This window comes from Mustela erminea, chromosome 5 (assembly GCF_009829155.1).
Source record: "Mustela erminea isolate mMusErm1 chromosome 5, mMusErm1.Pri, whole genome shotgun sequence".
Classification (NCBI taxonomy): Eukaryota; Metazoa; Chordata; class Mammalia; order Carnivora; family Mustelidae; genus Mustela; species Mustela erminea.
In genome coordinates, this window is record NC_045618.1 from 6,279,195 (window position 1) to 6,298,082 (window position 18,888).

The 18,888-nt window shown below is 46.9% G+C and overlaps 1 protein-coding gene across 1 annotated transcript in view; it reads right to left on the bottom strand.

Annotated features, from left to right (window-relative positions):
• The window catches only part of ABHD2 (abhydrolase domain containing 2, acylglycerol lipase), a 100,771-nt gene that overhangs the window by 67,815 nt on the left and 14,068 nt on the right, over positions 1-18,888 (bottom strand). Inside the window, exons 2-3 of the mRNA XM_032342051.1 lie at positions 8,452-8,552; positions 5,472-5,671 (exon numbers count right to left, since the gene is read on the bottom strand). Of these exons, the coding sequence (XP_032197942.1) occupies positions 5,472-5,665 (194 nt within the window). The 5' untranslated portion in view covers positions 5,666-5,671; positions 8,452-8,552. The remainder of the gene's footprint in view (positions 1-5,471; positions 5,672-8,451; positions 8,553-18,888) is intronic.

Consider the following 18,888-nt stretch of genomic DNA (forward strand, 5'->3'; position numbering starts at 1 on the left):
TGCTCGAGGAAGCCCATTCAAGTGGTATGGTGACACACGGGTGGGGCAGAGGTGAGGAGGTGACTCAGGACACTCCTGTAAAAGCCCAAGGGAGTGGTAGTTACACAGGTGACTAGTCATGCAAAAGGTCTCCAATCATATACTTTGGGTTTGTACATTGCACTCTGTGTAAATGATAGCTCCAAATACCCTTTGTAGTCAGAGCACATAAAGAGAGGGAATGACCCATCCCCCTCCTCTAGATGACATAACCCCTTGGGTTTTTCTGGGCCTTACACAGAGCCGGCTGGAAAATCTGGGAGGGGAGATGTTATTTCCAATTAACAAGGCATGTGGAGCTTGAAGGATAAAGTAGATAAATCAGAGACGTAATGGCATAAGCTGACTTGTTGAGTGGGCTACCATACCATCTTTTTAGACTCTCTTATCTGTACTGAATATAAAGTGACTGGCCCCATATCTAGCACATAGGAAGTCAGTGGCGTGGGGGTAACTCCAGCAGAGGCTGAAGGAAGCCACAGGAAGCCACAGAATGGCGGGTTACTGAAAAAAACTCTACCAGGACCTTGGAACTTCAAGCTTCTAATTCTTTATATAAACCATTTTCACATACTACTGCAATCTGTTTTCCCAACAGTCTAGGAAGTGGGAAAGGATTGTATTACTATCATTATTCCTGTTTTGCAGACGAGAAAACAGAGGCTACCATATGAAGAAAAGAGAAACCAGCTATGCTGCTGAGCTTATAACCTGTGACTATTTCTCGGGAAAACAGTCTGGCAATTTATGTAAAATTCCTTCAACTAAGCATATATTTTTATATAGCAAATATATTAAAAAGAATTTACTCTAGGAAGCAATCAGATCTATATATGCATTTATCACAGCAATGGTTATAATTCCAAAGATTTAAAAATGGAAGAACAAATGCTCAGTAAAAGAGGAAACTGGTTAAATATGACGCTTTATATGATGAAATGGCATTATTTTAAGTTATGGATGGAATTTTTTACACAATATGTTTCTAATTGAAATTTTCAAGCTGCCGAACAGTTTCTATAGTATCAATTCATTTTCTTAAATAATAAACATGTATGCACAAAAAAGACTGGGGGAAAAAAGATCCTTAAAGAAAAAAAAAAGGGATGGAAATAGGAGAGGGCAGATACATAAGAAAACCTTCTCTTTGGGTTCTTGTCCTTACTCTGTAGCCACGACCCCAGCCCCAGGGTCCTTCATCTAAGCGGACTTATCTGATGCTCGGTGACAACAGTGGTACTAGACTCAGGTTACTCGTGCTAAAGGACATCACAGGCGTGCTGCCTGCTTCAATTTACACAGGAGGAAACCAAGGGCAAGGAGGGCTGTCATTACGTCCAGGTTTCTGTGGCTAGTTTAGAAGTAGAAGACCTAGGTTTCCATTCTAGTCCAAATTTCAATTCAGGGCTTTTTGTCTACACCACTGCTGCCAACAACCATTAGGAAATTTGAATGGTTGACAGAATTCTGCAGCTATTAAAAATCAAATGTTAGAACATACATAGCAGGGCGCCTGGGTGGCTCAGTGGGTTAAGCCGCTGCCTTCGGCTCAGGTCATGATCTCAGGGTCCTGGGATCGAGTCCCGCATCGGGCTCTCTGCTCAGCAGGGAGCCTGCTTCCTCCTCTCTCTCTCTGCCTGCCTCTCTGCCTACTTGTGATCTCTCTCTGTCAAATAAATAAATAAAATCTTAAAAAAAAAAAAAAAAGAACATACATAGCATTGTGGGCAAATATCCATGGCATAAAGCAGGCCACCCAACACATACAGATCCCTGCTCTGGGCAGGGGAGAGGGTGCATCTGTAGAACAAAGAGACCCAAAGGGATTATCACCTAAGTAATAATGGGATATATCTCTGAGTAAGAGAATTAACAGACAATTTTCATGTGCTTTATTTTTCAGTTTTAGAAAATGAATATGCATTAAATTTTTAATTCAGAAAAAAGTGGACATTTGTAGCATCATCTAGATTTTCTCATAATTTCTAAGCCAAGCTTTAGTCTGCTTACTCCACTGAAAGCAAACATTTCTGGAAACAAAAAAGTGAATCACTAGGTAAATATTGATCTGTTGCTAAGTGAACAAGAGACACATCATCCCATGTAAGAACAGTTTTCCTCCAGACATTAAAAGATGCATTTCTAAAAAATAAAAAATTTTTAAAAAAAGATGCATTTCTAATGTATCTTTGGATAGACCATCTTGAAATAGACTAAAAAACTAACTTTAATGCTGAACGGGAGGGGAAAAAATCCTTATTCTCGTAACATGTTTTCAATCTTCACCTTTCATCAGTTTTTTTTTTTCCCCTATACCAGAGCAGCACGGAGATATGCTCTGATACCACACATAGGTCTTGATAAGCAGCTGCCTTCAGTCAGGGTTATTGGGTAACACTATTAGCTTGCAGTAAATCAGTTAACTGAACTTTCTAGCCCAGACGATTGTTTGTGAAGGTTGCAGACAGGCTTCCTCTAGGAAAAAAAAAAAATCTTCAAAGTCTCAGGAGAAGCACTTTTACCCATAACAGACATGTTTCCTGTCCTCAGCTTCAAATATATGAGAGGCCATTACAGAAATGTGACACAGAGAGAGAACTTCAAAGATAGTGGCTTCTGACAGTGATTAAAATAGAAAGAGGGTCACGTGGGAATTGGAAGGCCACTCCGGGGCTCCTCCTGCTAAAGACTCTCATCTCGGGCCAGCCCCTTGCTATTCTCTGTTCCCTTCTCTCCCTCTATATCCTGACAAGAATCTGTCCGTCACCCCATGGATGAGAGGGGGACTAATGCTGGATTCAGTTATCTTCTCTTCTCCTGGGAAGTTTCCTCAAAATGAAAGGAAAAATGAGTCCAACCTCAAAGTCGCTAAGAAGCTGAAATGCATAATGTCTCCAAGAGACAAGCAACAAATTCAAAATGCAGGAATGAGGACAAAAGAGGGTAACATGAAAACATTCTGCTGATAAGCTACATGAGGGCAGGAGATAGTTATTCCTAAAATTAGAATCTTAAAAAAAAAAAAAAAGAGGTTTGTTGGGGCATCTGGGCGGCTCAGTCAGTTAAGCATCTGACTCTCGATCTCAGCTCAGGTCTTGAGTTCAGGGTCATTAGTTTGAGCCCCACACTGGGCTCCAGTATGGAGGCTACTTAAAAATAATAATAATAATAATAAAACAAGAGGTTAGTTAAAAGATGGAGGAGAAATAGTGAATCCTTTTGTCCTTTGTTCATTTGTCATGTTCAAGTCCAAGAGCTTGTCTGTTTAGAATTTAGCTGTTTAAGTAATGTTCCAACATGCTGAAAGGGACAGGTCTTGGAAGGAAACAATTTCTAGGCAACTTGTCCCTTTGCACCTACCTTCAAACCATAGCTAAGTAACTGAAACTGATCTCCATCCTTCCCTATTTGGGTTTTACCAGGAGGGAGCGGGTGACGGGTTAACAACAGAGATGGACACTGCCATGAGGCTCAAGGACATCTGTGGCCAAGGACACACTTCCAGATCAGGGGAGTGGGTGGGGCCATCTCAGCATGTGGCACTATACCAGCACCTCAGGCTCAGGGAGACAGTGTGCTAGGGCAGAAAAAGAACACAGAGAACTGTTGGATTTAATATTTCTGGGTTGTTTTTTAAAGGAAAACATGAAAAGAGGTAAAAACCTGCCATAATCAACTTTTTTTTAAAACTTTGAACAATTAGTATGGGATCAGACCATCCGTGATGATTTTCTGGGGATCAGACAACTGCCACTTTTCCGTGGCTTCCCCCGGTGACTCAGGAACCCATGCTGGGTAGAACTTTGTACTCATCCACACTCTTCATGTACATGTTGACTCAATACTTTTGCTTTTTTCTCTAAAAATGAGATAGCCAAGGAACTTGGGTCTAACTGGGTCCCACTCAATGTGAGAGCAGGTGCAAGTATCACTTGCCAGTCTGGACTAGTGAATTCTCTAAATCAAGCAGTAAAGAAAAATGCTGGCAGATGTGGAAAACGTATAGATTCTGCACACCCCCGTGCGGTGAGGAGCTCTGTCAGTGTGTACACTACTGAGTAAGAACCCCTGGTCTCATGCCCGGCTGTGGGGCTACTCGACCTGCATGGTGATGGGCAGCCCCCCTAGCAGGGGCAGTTCCAAAGTCAATATGATGACATTTATACCATACATGGCACTCCCAAGTATTAGGCAACGTGACAGAGTTACGCATCACTCTCGACTTGATAATAACTTTTGAGTCCTGGCATTGCTGTTAAAAGTAAAAAAACTCCACACAAACACCCCAAACACCCAAAGCCCACGACGGCAGCTCTTTGCCCTTGGCTAAGAGCATGTGAAAACCAACTAGACGATTGCACAAGACAAAGCAAGAACCCAAACTCCCAGATGTGTCTGCTGGGCACTTGTCCACTCTTAGAAGACAATCATTGACCCAATGCCACCAACCCCCTAGAGGGGGTGAAAGGTTCTATCAGGAGAAGGGGAAAGTTCCTATTACTATCCATTGAGTCTCAGAAACTCCACCGAGTTTCGTCCTCACGCTGAGGGGACACTGTTTAGTAAGACAGTTCTAGAAGAAGCTCCCATCTTAAGGCAAGCCTGGCAGAACATCATCTGTTTGAAGAAGCACAAACAGTGAAGCAGCAACAATGAGCGAGGAGGAAGGAATTCAGACCCAGGACGGCAGGGAATACTTCATTCTTCATGCCCCAGGCTGGCCCTGAGCCCCGAGAGAAGACAGAATTATTCAGAGAACATCAACAGGGAAAAATTCAACCACGCACCTCTAGAAAACAGGGGAGACAGAGAATGAAGATTCCCGTTACTTCACCACAGCATTTCCTCTCTCAGAAGCAGTGCTCACCCTCGCCCCCTCCAAAATATGGTTCTGAACTTCCCTGGTGGTCTAGTGGTTAGGATTCGGCACTCTCTCAAAATATGGTTCTGGGGCTTCACAGAGAAACCTGGGTCCCTCACAATTCAAGTATTCTCTTAGCCGACGTCTAGTACGTTTTTCAGTAATGCAGATGGAGAGTACCCAACCCGTAAATCTGTGCTTTTTTTATTCTTGCTTATTATTTTAGGGAAGGATGGTTCCTCTGCCCTAGGACTGGCAACAGCGCACTTGAGAAAGGGCTAGAACAGTGTCCAAGTTTTCTGTATCTACCTAAAAATGACTACTGCTTTCTGCAAGTCCGTGGAGAAAGGGATGTTTCCAGGCAACAAAGGGCTCCCCCTCTCCCCTCCTCTCCCCTCCAGGATTCGACCACCAGGCTTGTATGGAGACCGTGGCTATTTTAACACCAAAGACACTACTTTACATGGATGCCTTAGGGACACAACATGAGAGGAGTCTTCTCTGAATGCTGTACCAGCCAAACAGACCAGCAGGGGGTGGGGGGCGCACGGTGGGCATGGGGTCTACTCACTCTTTGGTCAGAAGAGGACAGGACTTGAGCAGAAAGCGCGAGAGCCCCGAGTCCTGGAAGTAGAGGTCAGGCGGGGCGGTGGGGCTCTTCAGATTCAAACAGCGGACGATCACGTACAACACGGCGGCCACGGCCGCCAGCTTCACCCCATCAAACACGGCCGGGAGCTCGGGGGTCTCTAGCATGGCATTCATCTTGAGCTGGGGAGCAAAAGCCCACATCTAGGGTTAGAAGTACAGGGAGGAAAGGCAGAGCCCGCGGTGACATGTCACAATCTGGGTATGTCCATAGGGCCACCCAGGGTGACTTGCCATCATGGCCTTCAAGCCACCAGAGGACTGGCAACAACCCAAATCACAGTCTCGTGCACTGAAAAACTGGGTAAGGTTTGGTTTGGTTCTAATCTGGTGAGCACTTGGAAGATGAGCAAACTAGAAAATGCCGAGAATAGTGTCCTTTAGGGGCGCCTGGGTGGCTCAGTGGGTTAAGCCTCTGCCTTCGGCTCAGGTCATGATCTCAGGGTCCTGGGATTGAGCCCCGCATCGGGCTCTCTGCTCAGCAGGGAGCCTGCTTCCTCCTCTCTCTCTGCCTGCCTCTCTGCCTACTTGTGATCTCTGTCTGCCAAATAAATAAATAAAATCTTAAAAAAAAAAAAAAAAAGAATAATAGCAGGGAAACAAGTCCAGTCCAAGAGGCTCAAGCTGGACAGGAGGTGATCCCCTGATTTCCATGGGCTGGCAGCCCTGAGTGGCTCTGTACCAGGTGTGTGTGAAGCACTATGTTTACAGCCTGGGAGACAAAGCAAGCGGGGCCTGACTCTGCCATCTGCTCCCATTGGGGGCGGGGGGAAGGGGCAGCCCCAGTGCTAGAGACAAGTTCAGACTCCACCTGGGGGAGGGGGGGCAGCCATCCTTGAGCCTGGGTTTCAGGCAGTGTGAAATGGAACTCAGCCAACTTCTTTCCCCATCCTCATGGACGATAGCCATTAGTCCAAAATTAAAAATTGGGGGTGTAGAGAATGTGTATGCAGGTCTGGCTTTTCCCCAAGCTCTCCTGATATTTTATCTTTTGAGGTAGCTTTACCTTATACACAACACACACACACACCCCTTCCAAACACATAAAACCAAACATCAAAAACAACAGAAGCAACAGCAACGAAAATCCAGTCTTTTCCTCGTTGCTTAGCAGAAAAGCAGAACGTTAGCTGTTACCTTAAAAATCAGGGAAACCATGAGCTGAACAAAAAGGAGAAAATGGTAACTCACAGCCGAGGTAGCTATGGCAACAGCTTCCCTGGAATGGTGTCAGGTAGCCTCTGCTAAAAACAGTCAGCACGGGAACTCTGGTGGCCCACAGTGCAGCCAGGACTGGCAAGACAAAACAATCTCTCGAAAACGTGCGCGGGACATGACTGAATGAACTCTCTAGAGACCGCCAGCGAGGCCAGTGGGGTCCGAGAAAGCCTTTCCTGAGATCAAAGTGACGTTGGCAAATAGAGGACTGACCATACTGCCGATGGCCTCTGGCAGGGGTTCCAACTCCGTGAGGAAAGTCAATCAAAGATTAGGCCTCAACTAGCCTTCTACTATGGGGGCAAGAAAATAATTAAAAAAAAATGTATCCCACATGATTTTGAATCAAAATACGTTTTCAGCTGTATCAACCTTTGACCCTTTATGATCTGACAGTTGCCTTAAAACTTAACTTCTGGGGGTGCCTGCCTGGGTGGCTCAGTGGGTTAAAGCCTCTGCCTTCGGCTCGGGTCATGATCTCAGGCTCCTGGGATCGAGCCCCGAGTTGGGCTCTCTGCTCAGCGGGGAGCCTGCTTCCTCCTCTCTCTCTGCCTGCCTCTCTGCCTCCTTGTGATCTCTGTCAAATAAATAAATAAAATCTTTTAAAAAACAAAAACAAAAACAAAAACCCCTAACTTCTGATTTGGTCCATTTCAATGTCAATGTTTAACTTTTAAATTTCATTTCAGAGGATTAAATCTTAAGCTCTGGAGATGTGTCATCTCACTCCTGGGGCCATGTCCCCTAAAGGCTGGCTATATATAACCCCCTAAAACAGGATTCTTAACTTGAGGTCTGTGGCTTCCCTATAGGATTCTAGGGAACCCACTTGAAATATATATGTGAAGTCTTGTGTGTATGTGGTTTTCTATGGCAAGGATCTGCAGATTTAAAGAATTATTTATTTGATTGAAAGAGAATGAGAGAAGGCTCATGTGCTCTGGGGAGGGGCAGAGGAAGAGAGACAATCTCAAGGAGACTCTCACTCAGCATACAGCCCGACGTGGGGCTCAATCTCAAGAAGCTGAGATGGACAATCTGCAGACTTAATCAGGTTCTCCACGGGGTGTGCGGCCTAAAAACATGCACAGCACCCAAAGTGCTCCCTGGGTTTCCCCCACAGCTCTGGTCCTGCACCTCACGGGAGAACCCCCCCACCCCGGCTACGTCGATCAAACCAGCAGATGATGAAAATTCAAGAAGCTGCTGTTCATTAATACGGATTTATAAGTCTGGTGACTGAAGGGCCCCAAACAATATCCAGCAGGAGTTCTAAAGTCTCTCTGACGTGATTCTGGTAACATGGTCTTTCCTGTCCCCTTTGTTGGAAAGAGAACCAAGAAATGCAGCATGTGGCTTACCAGTTTCCTTATTGGTCAACAATTGAAATTTTATGGAATTAAAAAGAAGTCCCTCCCTCCCCACTTCCTCTATTTTTTTTTTTTTTTAAGATTTTATTTGACAGAGATCACAAGTAGGCAGAGAGGCAGGCAGAGAGGAAGGGAAGCAGGCTCCCTGCTGAGCAGAGAGCCCGATGCGGGACTCGATCCCAGGACCCTGGAATCATGACCCGAGCTGAAGGCAGAGGCTTTAATCCACTGAGCCACCCAGGCGCCCCTCACTACTTCTTAACATAAGGGGAAGTGAGGAGGAGAAACAAAACTGAAAGTCTGGGCCATACATACCTATGTCCCTTCTTCCTCTTTACCGCAAAGATTGACTGTCCTTGAAGAGTTGTACAGCCGGGCCGCTTGGGTCAGATCTCTTATTCAAATTAACCTAAAAGCTGAAAAGATTGGACGGTCATGTTTTAAAAGATGAGAAAGAAGCAATTTAATTAAAATAAAAGCACAGTCTAAGTCGCTCTTCCTTTCAGGTCTTTGGGGAGAAAGATCATTGCTTTCCTTCACGCATATGCCACACTCTCGGCCCTTGGCCACTGGAACAAACCTGCCAGGGGACGTCTTTGTAGAGCCACAAACTGACAGGCTCTCTGGTTTCGGGGACAAGTTATCTGTTGCATTCAGAACTCTGGCTAAAGCACACGCATATGGCTTTCATGACTTATCTTATAACGTCATCTTCAGAAAGGCCTGAGAGCTATCATGCGGTGACCGAGGAAATCAAGCCTCAGCAAGGCTTGAGGTCGAGACGGCCGTGGGTTGATGCATCCCTTGTCTCCCAAACACAGAGCGGCGACAGATGAAACGTGAGCTGAGAGAGAGAAGGGCGTGGAAGCCCGGCACTGGGAGCAGAAGAGCGCTGGAAGCATGGAGTGGGAAGTCACACTGCCTGCCAGGTCTGCATCGGGGCTGGGGGCTGGCTGTGGAGGGCCGCCAGGAGCTAAAAGTGTGCTGTGTGAGTGGGGACCCAGAGTAGGGCCTGCTGTGCTGCAAAGACATGGCTTCCAAAGCTGAAAACAGAGAGGGGTGGGGTGGAGGGGAAGCTGGCGTTTTTACGGCGCTGCCTATATGCACCAAGCCCTGTCCATGCTACTTACCTATGCCATCCTTCCTGCACCGTACGGAGCAGGTACTAGTATTATCCCCATTTCATAGATGGGCAAACTGAGGCATAGGAAATTTGAGTGACTTGCCCAAGCAAGGCCACCCAGCTAGTAGGTAGAGAAACCAGGATTCATATCTGGCTCCAGAAGCCCTCCTCTTCTCCCCCACTCCGTGCTATTTGTAAGGAGGAAAAGTAAAGAGAGAGAGAGAGGGAGAAGCAGGCAAGAAAGAAAACTGAAGGGACAGAAGACACAGAGGAGACAGCAGTGGCTTGCGCACAGTCACACAGCGGTGACAGCAGAGCTGGGATCTGAGCCCACGGTTCTTGGATTCCACCACATCAAAATGACTTTAAAAGTAAATGAAAGCCGCTTGAAGGGGAGACTCAATTAACCTTCAGAGCAGTCTTGCTCAACCTCAAATTTTATTATTTCTTCATATTCCGAGACAAATTAGCCACAGAAGACCAGGCTTTGTTGAGATGGGGACCGAAGAGCAAAGTCTCCAGCCACATCACAAGGCACCTGACCTTTCTGGGGCTCAGCTGCCAGCAGAACAACAAGCATCGAACGGACCAAAGAGCAAAGTCAGCAGCCAGGGGATAGCGTTGTGTTTGACCAGCATTTTACAAAATTAAGTTCATTAGCTGCCAAGTTATAAACACCAGGGGACTTTAGATAAAAACCTGAATTTCTGGTTCCTCTTGGGAAAAAAAAAAAAAGACAGAGAGGGAAAGAGAAGATTTGGCAACACTGAGCTTGTGTTCTCACTTGGCAATAACGGATGGAGCCGAGAGGCAGCTGCCCCTTCCAGACAGGGCCTGTGACCTCCGTGCTGCCACAGTCCCCACCACTCCCTATCATGCCCCCAACACTGACCCTCCCCCCACCCCCCACCCCACCCCCAGCCTGCTTAATCATTCATGGTGCCGGAGTGGTTCCTGTGGCCATCCGACCATTGGAGAAACCTGTGTTAAGATCCCTCTGGCCCTGGATCAGTCTGCACTGACTGAATATTCAAAACCTACACTAATCAGTATATATATAAATAATAAATTCATAGAAAAAATTCTGGAAAGACAGAGTGGTACATCCGATGTGATGCATTTTGTCAGCCTCCCAGCTCCGTGGGGAGTCTGCTTCTCCTTCTGATCTTCTCCCCTTCTCCCCTCTCATGGTCTCTCTCTCTCAAATAAATAAAATCTTTAAAAAAAAAAAAAAGATGTGATGCGTTTTGTTGTTATTCAAGTGGATGTTTATCTATCTATGCCTTTTCCCACAAACTATTTGAGGAGGTTTCAAAGGAACGCTGAATGGGAATGGGTGTTAAAAAAAACCCCAGAATTGTGGCAGATGGCTGACTGCTTCCCCAAAGTCTCTCCTTCTTCCTAGTAAGAGACCTGTAAAATGGGCCTGCCCCATTGGAAAAAACTACAGATCCCAGCTGCCTTTGCAGGTAGGTGAGTCCACATTTAAATTCTAACCAGTTCTGAAGGTGCTGGTCTGAGTTCTCTGAAGCCTCATTAAAAGGCAGGAGGTTAACTCTTCTTCTACCCTTTTCCCTTCATGTATCCCTGGAATGCAGATGATGTGGCTGCAACCCCAGCAGCCACCTTGGGCCATGAAGGGACCTTGAGGTTGCTCTAGGAGCTATGTTAAGAAGACAGCAGAGTAGAAAGACAGAAGCCTGGGGGCCCTAGTGATTTCATGGGGCCACCATGACAGACCTAGACTGCCTACCTCTGGGTTTCTTTTACGGGACAGAATAATCCCTTCCATGTTTAAGCCATTGTTACTTCTAGATTCTTCCTGTCAATTTAAAAGAATATTTATTTATTTGAGAGGGAGAGAGAGAGCATGCATGTGGGGAGAGGAGCAGAGGAAGAGGGACAAGCAGACCCTGCTGAGTGCAGAGCCCGATGTGGGGTGTGACCCTGAGATCACAACCCGAGCTGAAACAAAGAGAAGGATGCTTAACTGACTGAGCCACCCAGGTGCCCCTAGTCTGTAATTTCTAATGATAGAAGAGGAAATACTGTATACCCAAATCTTCTGGATACCACAGTCATTGGGCCACTACAGTATAGGTAATTTTTCTTTTTTTTCTTTTCATATTCAAATTCATAATAACAACAATAATATCGATACTAGAAAAAAGCCTTAAAATAACAACTAAAAAAATCTAAGAAGGGGACACCTGGGTGGCTCAGTTGGTTAAGCGTCTGCCTTCAGCTCAGGTCATGATCCCAAGGTCCTGGGATCCAGCCCCCCATCAGGCTCCCTGCTTTTCCCTCTGCCTGCTGGTTCCCCTACTTGTGCGCTCACTCTGTCAAATAAATAAGTAAAACCTTTAAAAAAAATCTAAGAAGGAATTATGAACATCTAGATGAGAAAAATCCCTCTGAGAACACACACAACAATCATGGGTGTGAGTAAGCCTAGAATGGACCTGAGCTTTCTGACTACAAGAGCAAAGAGGGGAAACCCAGTTAATCTCCTGGTTCTCCAAAGCAGAAAGAAAGGTAATGTGTATTGTACTCTGATCCCAGAAAGCAAGACAGATAACAAGGGGAAACATGGCTTTTCTGGCACAGAATCACTAAAAAAAAAGAAAGAGAGAAAGGAAAAAAAACCCTCTGTGGGACTTTATATAAGGGGACCTTGAGGGATGTGATAGGCAATGTCCTCCTACAACGTTTTTTAATAGCAAATGCACTAGAGAATTAATTTCCTCAACCCTCAAAAAACATCAAGGGTTTTAAACTGAATTCAGTTCAGTGAAGGCAATAATCTGAGAGATTTGTAATTATTATGGTCCAGAGATCCACCCTCGACGCGAGGCTTGAACCAGAAGTCCCAAGAAGCGGGGCAGCTCGACCACATGTCCCCAGGGCCACCTCCCTTGAACTTGAGTGGCTCAAGGACCCGGCAACCTACTGTGTGCCTAGCACGATGCTAAGCATTGCACTGGACCACAGTGAAGCAGAACTCTCACTTTACCTGGGGAGGAAAGAAGTTAATCTTTCTTAAAATGTTTATTTTAATCTCAGTATAATTCGCATATGGTGTAGCATTAGTTGCAAGAGTACAATGCAGTGATTGATTTCCGGACAACACCGGGCACTCATCACAAGTGCACTTCTCCATCCCCAGCCCCGATTTCTCCCATCGAGCCCCCCTCCTCCCAGCCAGTCACCAGCCGTGTGTTCTCTACAGTCAAGAGTCTGGCTCTTGGTTTGTTTCTCTTTTTTTTCTCCTCTGTTCATTTGTTTTGTTTCTTAAATTCCACACGGGTGAAGCCATATGGTATTTGTGCTTCTCTGACTGACCTTTGGCTCAGCATCATACTCTCTAGCTCCATTCACACCACTGCGAACAGCCACAATCCTCTCTTTTGGATGGTTGAGTAGTATTTCATTGCATGTATAGGTACACCAATGTGCTTTACGCATTCAGCTACTGATGGATGTTTGGGCCGCTTCCACATCTTGGCCATTGTAAATAATGCCGCAATAAATAAAGGGGGGCATGTATCCCTTTGAATTCGTGTTTTTGTACTTTGGGGGTAAACAGTAGTGCGATTACTGGGTCATAGGGTAGTTCTATTTTTAACTTTTTGTGGGACCTCCATTCTGTTTTCCATAGTGGCCTCACTGGTTTGCATTCTTGCCAACAGTGCACGAGGGTTCGAAAAGAAGTTTATCTCAGGGTTCTCTATACTTTAGAAATTTGGGGACAAGAATAAATGCATCTAGGAAAAAAATGAAGGAGGGAAGGACTTAGGGAGCAGCTAGGTCTACAACTGGGTCTTGAGTATAGGGTCCAGAAGGAACATGTGTAAGTGTGAGAGTGAGTGTGTGCATGTGTATGTACAGTTTATATGAATTATATATAAATACGTATTTAATATACATATTAAATCCATATATCTACACACACGTGTGTGTGTCTGTGTGTATAAAACCAGGCATTAATTAACTGGCAATTTCAGAACAAAACCCTTGACATGCATTTTAATTTACCTTGCTGCATTTGATTTTTATGGTGTTCTCTCTTTCTAAGTTCGACCTGCCACGAAATATTAATATTCTGAACTTGTTCCAGACATAACAAAGTAAGCTGCCATTATACTATTTCGTGTGCCCCCTCTCCCTTTCCTGGGCAGGCAACATGCGATTAATATGAGTATCAGGCAGCCCAGGTGGGGAAAAGGAGTCCCACAGAACAGCAGGGGGGCTGGGCGGGTGCAAAATGGAAAGGAAGTATCCCCCCCCCACGCCTCCCCACCTCTGTGAAAGGAAGGGCGCGGCTCACTGTACACCAGAGCCCAGCACACCTCCCCTTCTCCCACTGGTCATTTTAGGACTTACTCATAAAATGCTGTCATTGATAGTTAAAATTCTGTGCGTAGTCTCTGCGTTAACAAGGAAACCCAAGGTGTAATGTACCACAAAACGCCCACCTGGCCAGGACCGTTTAGTGCCTCAGTTTCTACAACACGCTTGACTAGTCTTTCCACCTGTGCGAGGGCCCAGGCTTCTCACTGCTCTCCCATGGCTAAGGGGGTTATTTTGAGATGGAGACACAGATGCTGGGGGAGATGGGTCCCTCCTGGGCTGGGAGAAGCTCCAGCCTTGGGATTCTGAGACCTGGGTCCTAGCGCCTGCCCTGTTCCTTCCTAGCCAGTGACCTTGAGTAAGTCACTTAACCTTTCTGGGGGCCCTAAAGACCTCATCTGGAAAATGTGAGGATTAGGTTAGAAGTAGATGATGCCAAAGGTCTCCCACAGCTCAAAATTTCTGAAATTCTAGGGATAGAATTGCAGTCCTTGGCTAAGGACAAGAAAAACTCTCTGGGTTCTGTAACAAGAGACAGACCCCGCCTGCCAGCTAACTCTGTGAACCATTAACAACAGAACTCCAAAAATCACAACCTTCATGGCCTTTGTTCTTCCTTCAAGTAAGTTAAACAGCCATACATTTGCAGCTGTGCCATTTAGGTCCATGATTCTGTCATATTCCTTCCACCTGCCTGGCTAAGCAATGATTTCAGCCTCAGAATATTAATGTTCAATGATGATAAAAAACCATACAGTGAGGCAAGAAAGAAAAAGCTGGGCAGAGACCTCAAATCCAGAAAATTCACTACGTGGTGTAGTGGGGAGCATAGTGTCCCCCCCAAATTCACATCCACCTGGGACCCGTGAATGTGACCTCCTTTGGAAATCGGTCCTTGGCATATGTAATTAAGTTAAGATGGGGTCACACTGATTAAAGTCGGCCCTAACCCCAGGACTAGTGCTCTTGTAAGGACCAGTAAGTTTAGACGCAGAGACGCAGACATGGAGGGAAGAACTTTTAAAGGTGAAAGTAGAGACTGGGGCAGAGCATTGCCGAGACCCGGAATGCCAAGCATTGCCAGCAACAAGAGAAATTAGGAGCAATGCATAGTTGGAACAGATCGTCCCTCCGAGCCCTCGGGAAGGAACCCACCTTGATGACACTTTGATTTCAGGCTTGCTCAGAACTGTGAGAAAATAAGCCCAAATTACTCTCATGACTCAGTAGTTCCCCGCCGCTGCCCTTCCAGGCTTAAGACACCCTCTGCCATGCCCTTTTGAAAAGTTCCTTGTTACCCAGACAAGCTCCGGCCAATTCAGACCCAAAGCAGCTAACTCACATGAACACTCACGGGCTACTTATTAACACAATCCAAACGGGATTCTGTGCACAAATATTGGCTTGGCTTCTTTGCCTTGTGATTCAACTGTCAGACCACCCTTTCCTCTCCCAGGACCAGGACCTATGGAAACCATGAGACAGACGCATCTGGGAGGGGGTGTCTCCCTCCCAAGCGGACCTGATGAATAAGCTTCAGTACTTCTGTGGGTCCCACGGTAACCACCTCTTAAGGAAAACCAAACCGAACCAAACTCTTAAAGAACCTCTTCCTATTCCCTCTGGTGTGGAGGGGGATTTCATGTAGGTCCCGGCCCTGCCAGGAGCTAGTCCAGGATCCGTTCCTGGCCCCACCAGTTACAGGGCTTGTCCTGGGGCCTCTCTGAACATGCTGATTCAGGTTTTATTTTTTTAAAGATTTTATTTATTTATTAGACAGACAGAGATCACAAGTAGGCAGAGAGGCAGGCAGATAGGGGGTGGGGGGGGAAGCAGGATCCCTGTGGAGCAGAGAGCCCGATGCGGGGCTCGATCCCAGAATCCTGGGATCATGACCTGAGCCGAAGGCTGAGGCTTTAACCCACTGAACCACCCAGGCGCCCTCAGAGATGGTATTTTATAACACTCCTCAGATTCGGCAAGTGCCCCCAAATATTAGCTGGACCATCACCACTGCTGAGCTCTACTCTAGCTCTCCTTAGTAAACAACCCATCTGGCAGAAGTTACCCCAAAAGATACTCTCTCCTACCCGACACAGAGGTGCTATGAGGGGCTGCTTTAACAACAGAGTAACCGGCTGGGTGATGGGTGGGCCTCCCCCAAGGCTGCAGATACCCCCAGGACACACTCTTCTTGATTCTTCTAACGGGGAACCATGTTGAACTTAGTGAACCCCTGGATGGTAAGTGCCCTTCACCAGGTTCTGTTAACAGTTCCAAGACGTGTTCTTGTTTCTGTGGTAAAAGGGGTTCCAGCAGTGCACAGCCCGGAGCCCTCTCTCTCCTGCCAGGGAAGTGGGGGGGGGTCCCTCCTTTCCCATGGAAGGCGCTGTCCCTTCGCCCCCATACTCTTCCTGCAGGTAAACCCACTCTTGCCCGGCTTGGCTCTGCGGACACACCGCCTCGATGCCCTCTGACAGGCTCTGCTCCTCAAAATGGCCCTGCGAGTAGCGTCAGAAGGACGGCGGGAGGCCACAGCACATTGCTGAAGAAAAGCTCCTGTCACTCCAGTCCGTTTAGCCTTGTTGGTGGCAGCTTAAGAAAAACACAGTCGACCCTAGACGGAGGCCACATGGCACCTCGGAGGAGAAAGCAGGGAGGAAGAGGGCCAGGTTCTTCCTCATTTTATCTGCCATTTAGCTAAGGAAGTCACAGCAGTTAGAGAAGAAAAAAATAATAAAATAACAAAATAAAATAAAAATGAGAAGCAGCTCCACAGCAGGAGAGAAACAAGCCCAGAGCAGAGGCTAGGAGAAAGCCCAGCCGTCCACTCACTGCCACAGGGCTGGGATGAGGCAGAGGCATGGCTGGAAGGTGCCAAGGGACATCCTGGTCTACCCAGAACAGTGCCCTCCGACAGCTGGGCTGACTCAGGCCTTGTTCTCGCTCACAGTGAGGTGCCAAGGCCCGGTGAGCCCCTCCTGAGCAGCTCACAGAACCTCCTCTCAGCACATGCAGGCTCTCCTCCCAAGGAGAGTTCTGTTGGAGGAGCCCTCAGGGTTACCACCTCAAGTCTGAAGGGATGGGGAGCCCTGGCAATGATGGGGCCAATCCTATTTCCAACAGACGCCCCAACAAGTTTATTTATTTCTGAACACTGAGCACTGCGGACCTCGACTAGATCTCCTTCAGCGCATCAGACTGGGTGGCCGTCAACGTCTTGTATGATGGCGCCGTGAAGTGGCTGAGGGGAGGGAGACAAGGCCGCGAGGAAGGAGGAAGCCCCTTGGTGATCCAAGGCAACAGCTCTGACAAGTCAGGGGATACAAAATGAAGAGACCGCCCAAAGTTACACACAATTTGGTAAAGAGAAGGGGAGGAATTTACAGGTAATTAAATACATTTATGTTAACATTGTCTTGAGTTGTGGCCGCAAATCAGGCCGTGAGATTGCCTCTCTGTGCAAAGCCACTCATGTGTTAAGTGTTTCATGGAACCATATTCTTCCACAAAGTCATACGGTCACATACTCAACCTGCTGGAATTTCGGAGAATGTCCTACAAGTTCCTAGTAAGCGGAAAGTTACTCTATACGAGCAAATGTGAACCTCACATTTAAATGTCAGGAATGGCTACTAACCCACGAGTCTTCCTAAAAGAAAATCACTAACCTAAAAATAGCTGGAGACTGAGTCACAGTTAAGCACGCACATTTAACTGAGCCCTTTCACAGGCCCTGACTCAAATACAGAAAGGAGACTGGCCTCTCCCCTTAGCGGGTAGCCCTGCTGGAACAGAGCTGACCTTCCCACTGGGGACCAAGGGGTAAAGCACTTAGGAAAATCGCCAGCAAAATTGTTTTCTCCACCACTGAAATACCACTTCATCCTTACCTGAGAACAAACAAAAACCCGTAAGCCAGTTGTTTCCTCTGTGGAGTGCCTAGAATTTTCTACAAGGACAGGCACTTTCATGAAGCTATCTGATGACTGTACACATTGCATTAAAACACCTATACCGTGGGGCACCTGGGTGGCTCGGTTGGTTAAGCGTCTGCCTTTTGATCTTGGCTCGGGTCTTGATCTCATGGTCATGAGTTAAAAAACAAAACAAAAAAACTTATACGGTAAGTAAATTCTATAATATCAGAAGCAAATCTCAGTTTGCCCGAACCCAAGAACCCAAGCACTCAGTTTCCTGGAATTTTTAAGAGAAGGGTACAATTGAAGAGAAGAGCCTCTCCTGATTCACTGCACAAACGAAATGTCCTGGGCATGACCTGGGACACAGTACGGCTCCTGCCCTGTCCTCTGTGTCTGCAAACAAACTACCAGAAAGAGGAGACTGGAAAAAATGGCAGCAGGGTAAGACCTCGTTCGTGCCTGGCCCAGCCCTTGACTGAAGAGGGAAGTTGCACCCAGAGCTCAAACAGGAGACTTACAAGTTACCCTCAGAGAGAAAATAAAAGTAACTGGGAATCCCCGTTTCTGAGCATTCTGGTTTCCCACGGCCCCCAGGGCCAGGGCAGAGAGCGCTACCTAGCTAAGACATCCAGAGTGCACGCCCCACAATGAAAGCATCACACATGCGGCCCACGGTTCCTCTAGCATTTGTCCTTCACCATGCAAGCATCAAGAAGTACACGTGTGAGAAGATCTGACTAGCAGGTCAAGCCCCTAGACCCTCCCCAGGGGAGAGAGACTTTGCCCACCAGACTAGCTCGCCAGCCCTCTGGCTCCTCCTGGCTCTGTGGCTCTCTGAGCAATTAAGAGCTCCTCTTGGGGCTCAGCCACCAGACCCTTGTTAACACAGGCCTGGAGAGCAGGAAAGCTTCTGGGCTCTTTGTCCTTCCAAGACCAAGAAGGTTCTTGAGGCAAGGGTAGACAATGTGCATGGCATTTCAAGGCACGCTTTACTGATTTCTGTTTTATAAATACCTCGGACGCTGGGAGTAGAAACAGGATCTCATGCCAGCCCAGAGCAGCAGGCTTAAAGGCCACTTGGATTCCGTTGTGACAAATGGCCAAGTCTAAGACAAACTCTGCTGCTTAAATGCTGATAAGAGGGACTGACTCAGGCTCAGGCCGTTGGGCTAAAAATGAACAAGCCAGCCTCAACACGCGGCCTCCATGGAGGCCAGACCCGGCGTCTGCCAACAGCCATGCTCCTTCAGGGCATTTAACGGAGCCACGTCTCCAACTTCTAGGTCACAACCCAAGCAGAAGGACCAGAGGTGCTGGATTCTCGCTGTGAGAAGGGTGGGGGGATCCCCATGCTGT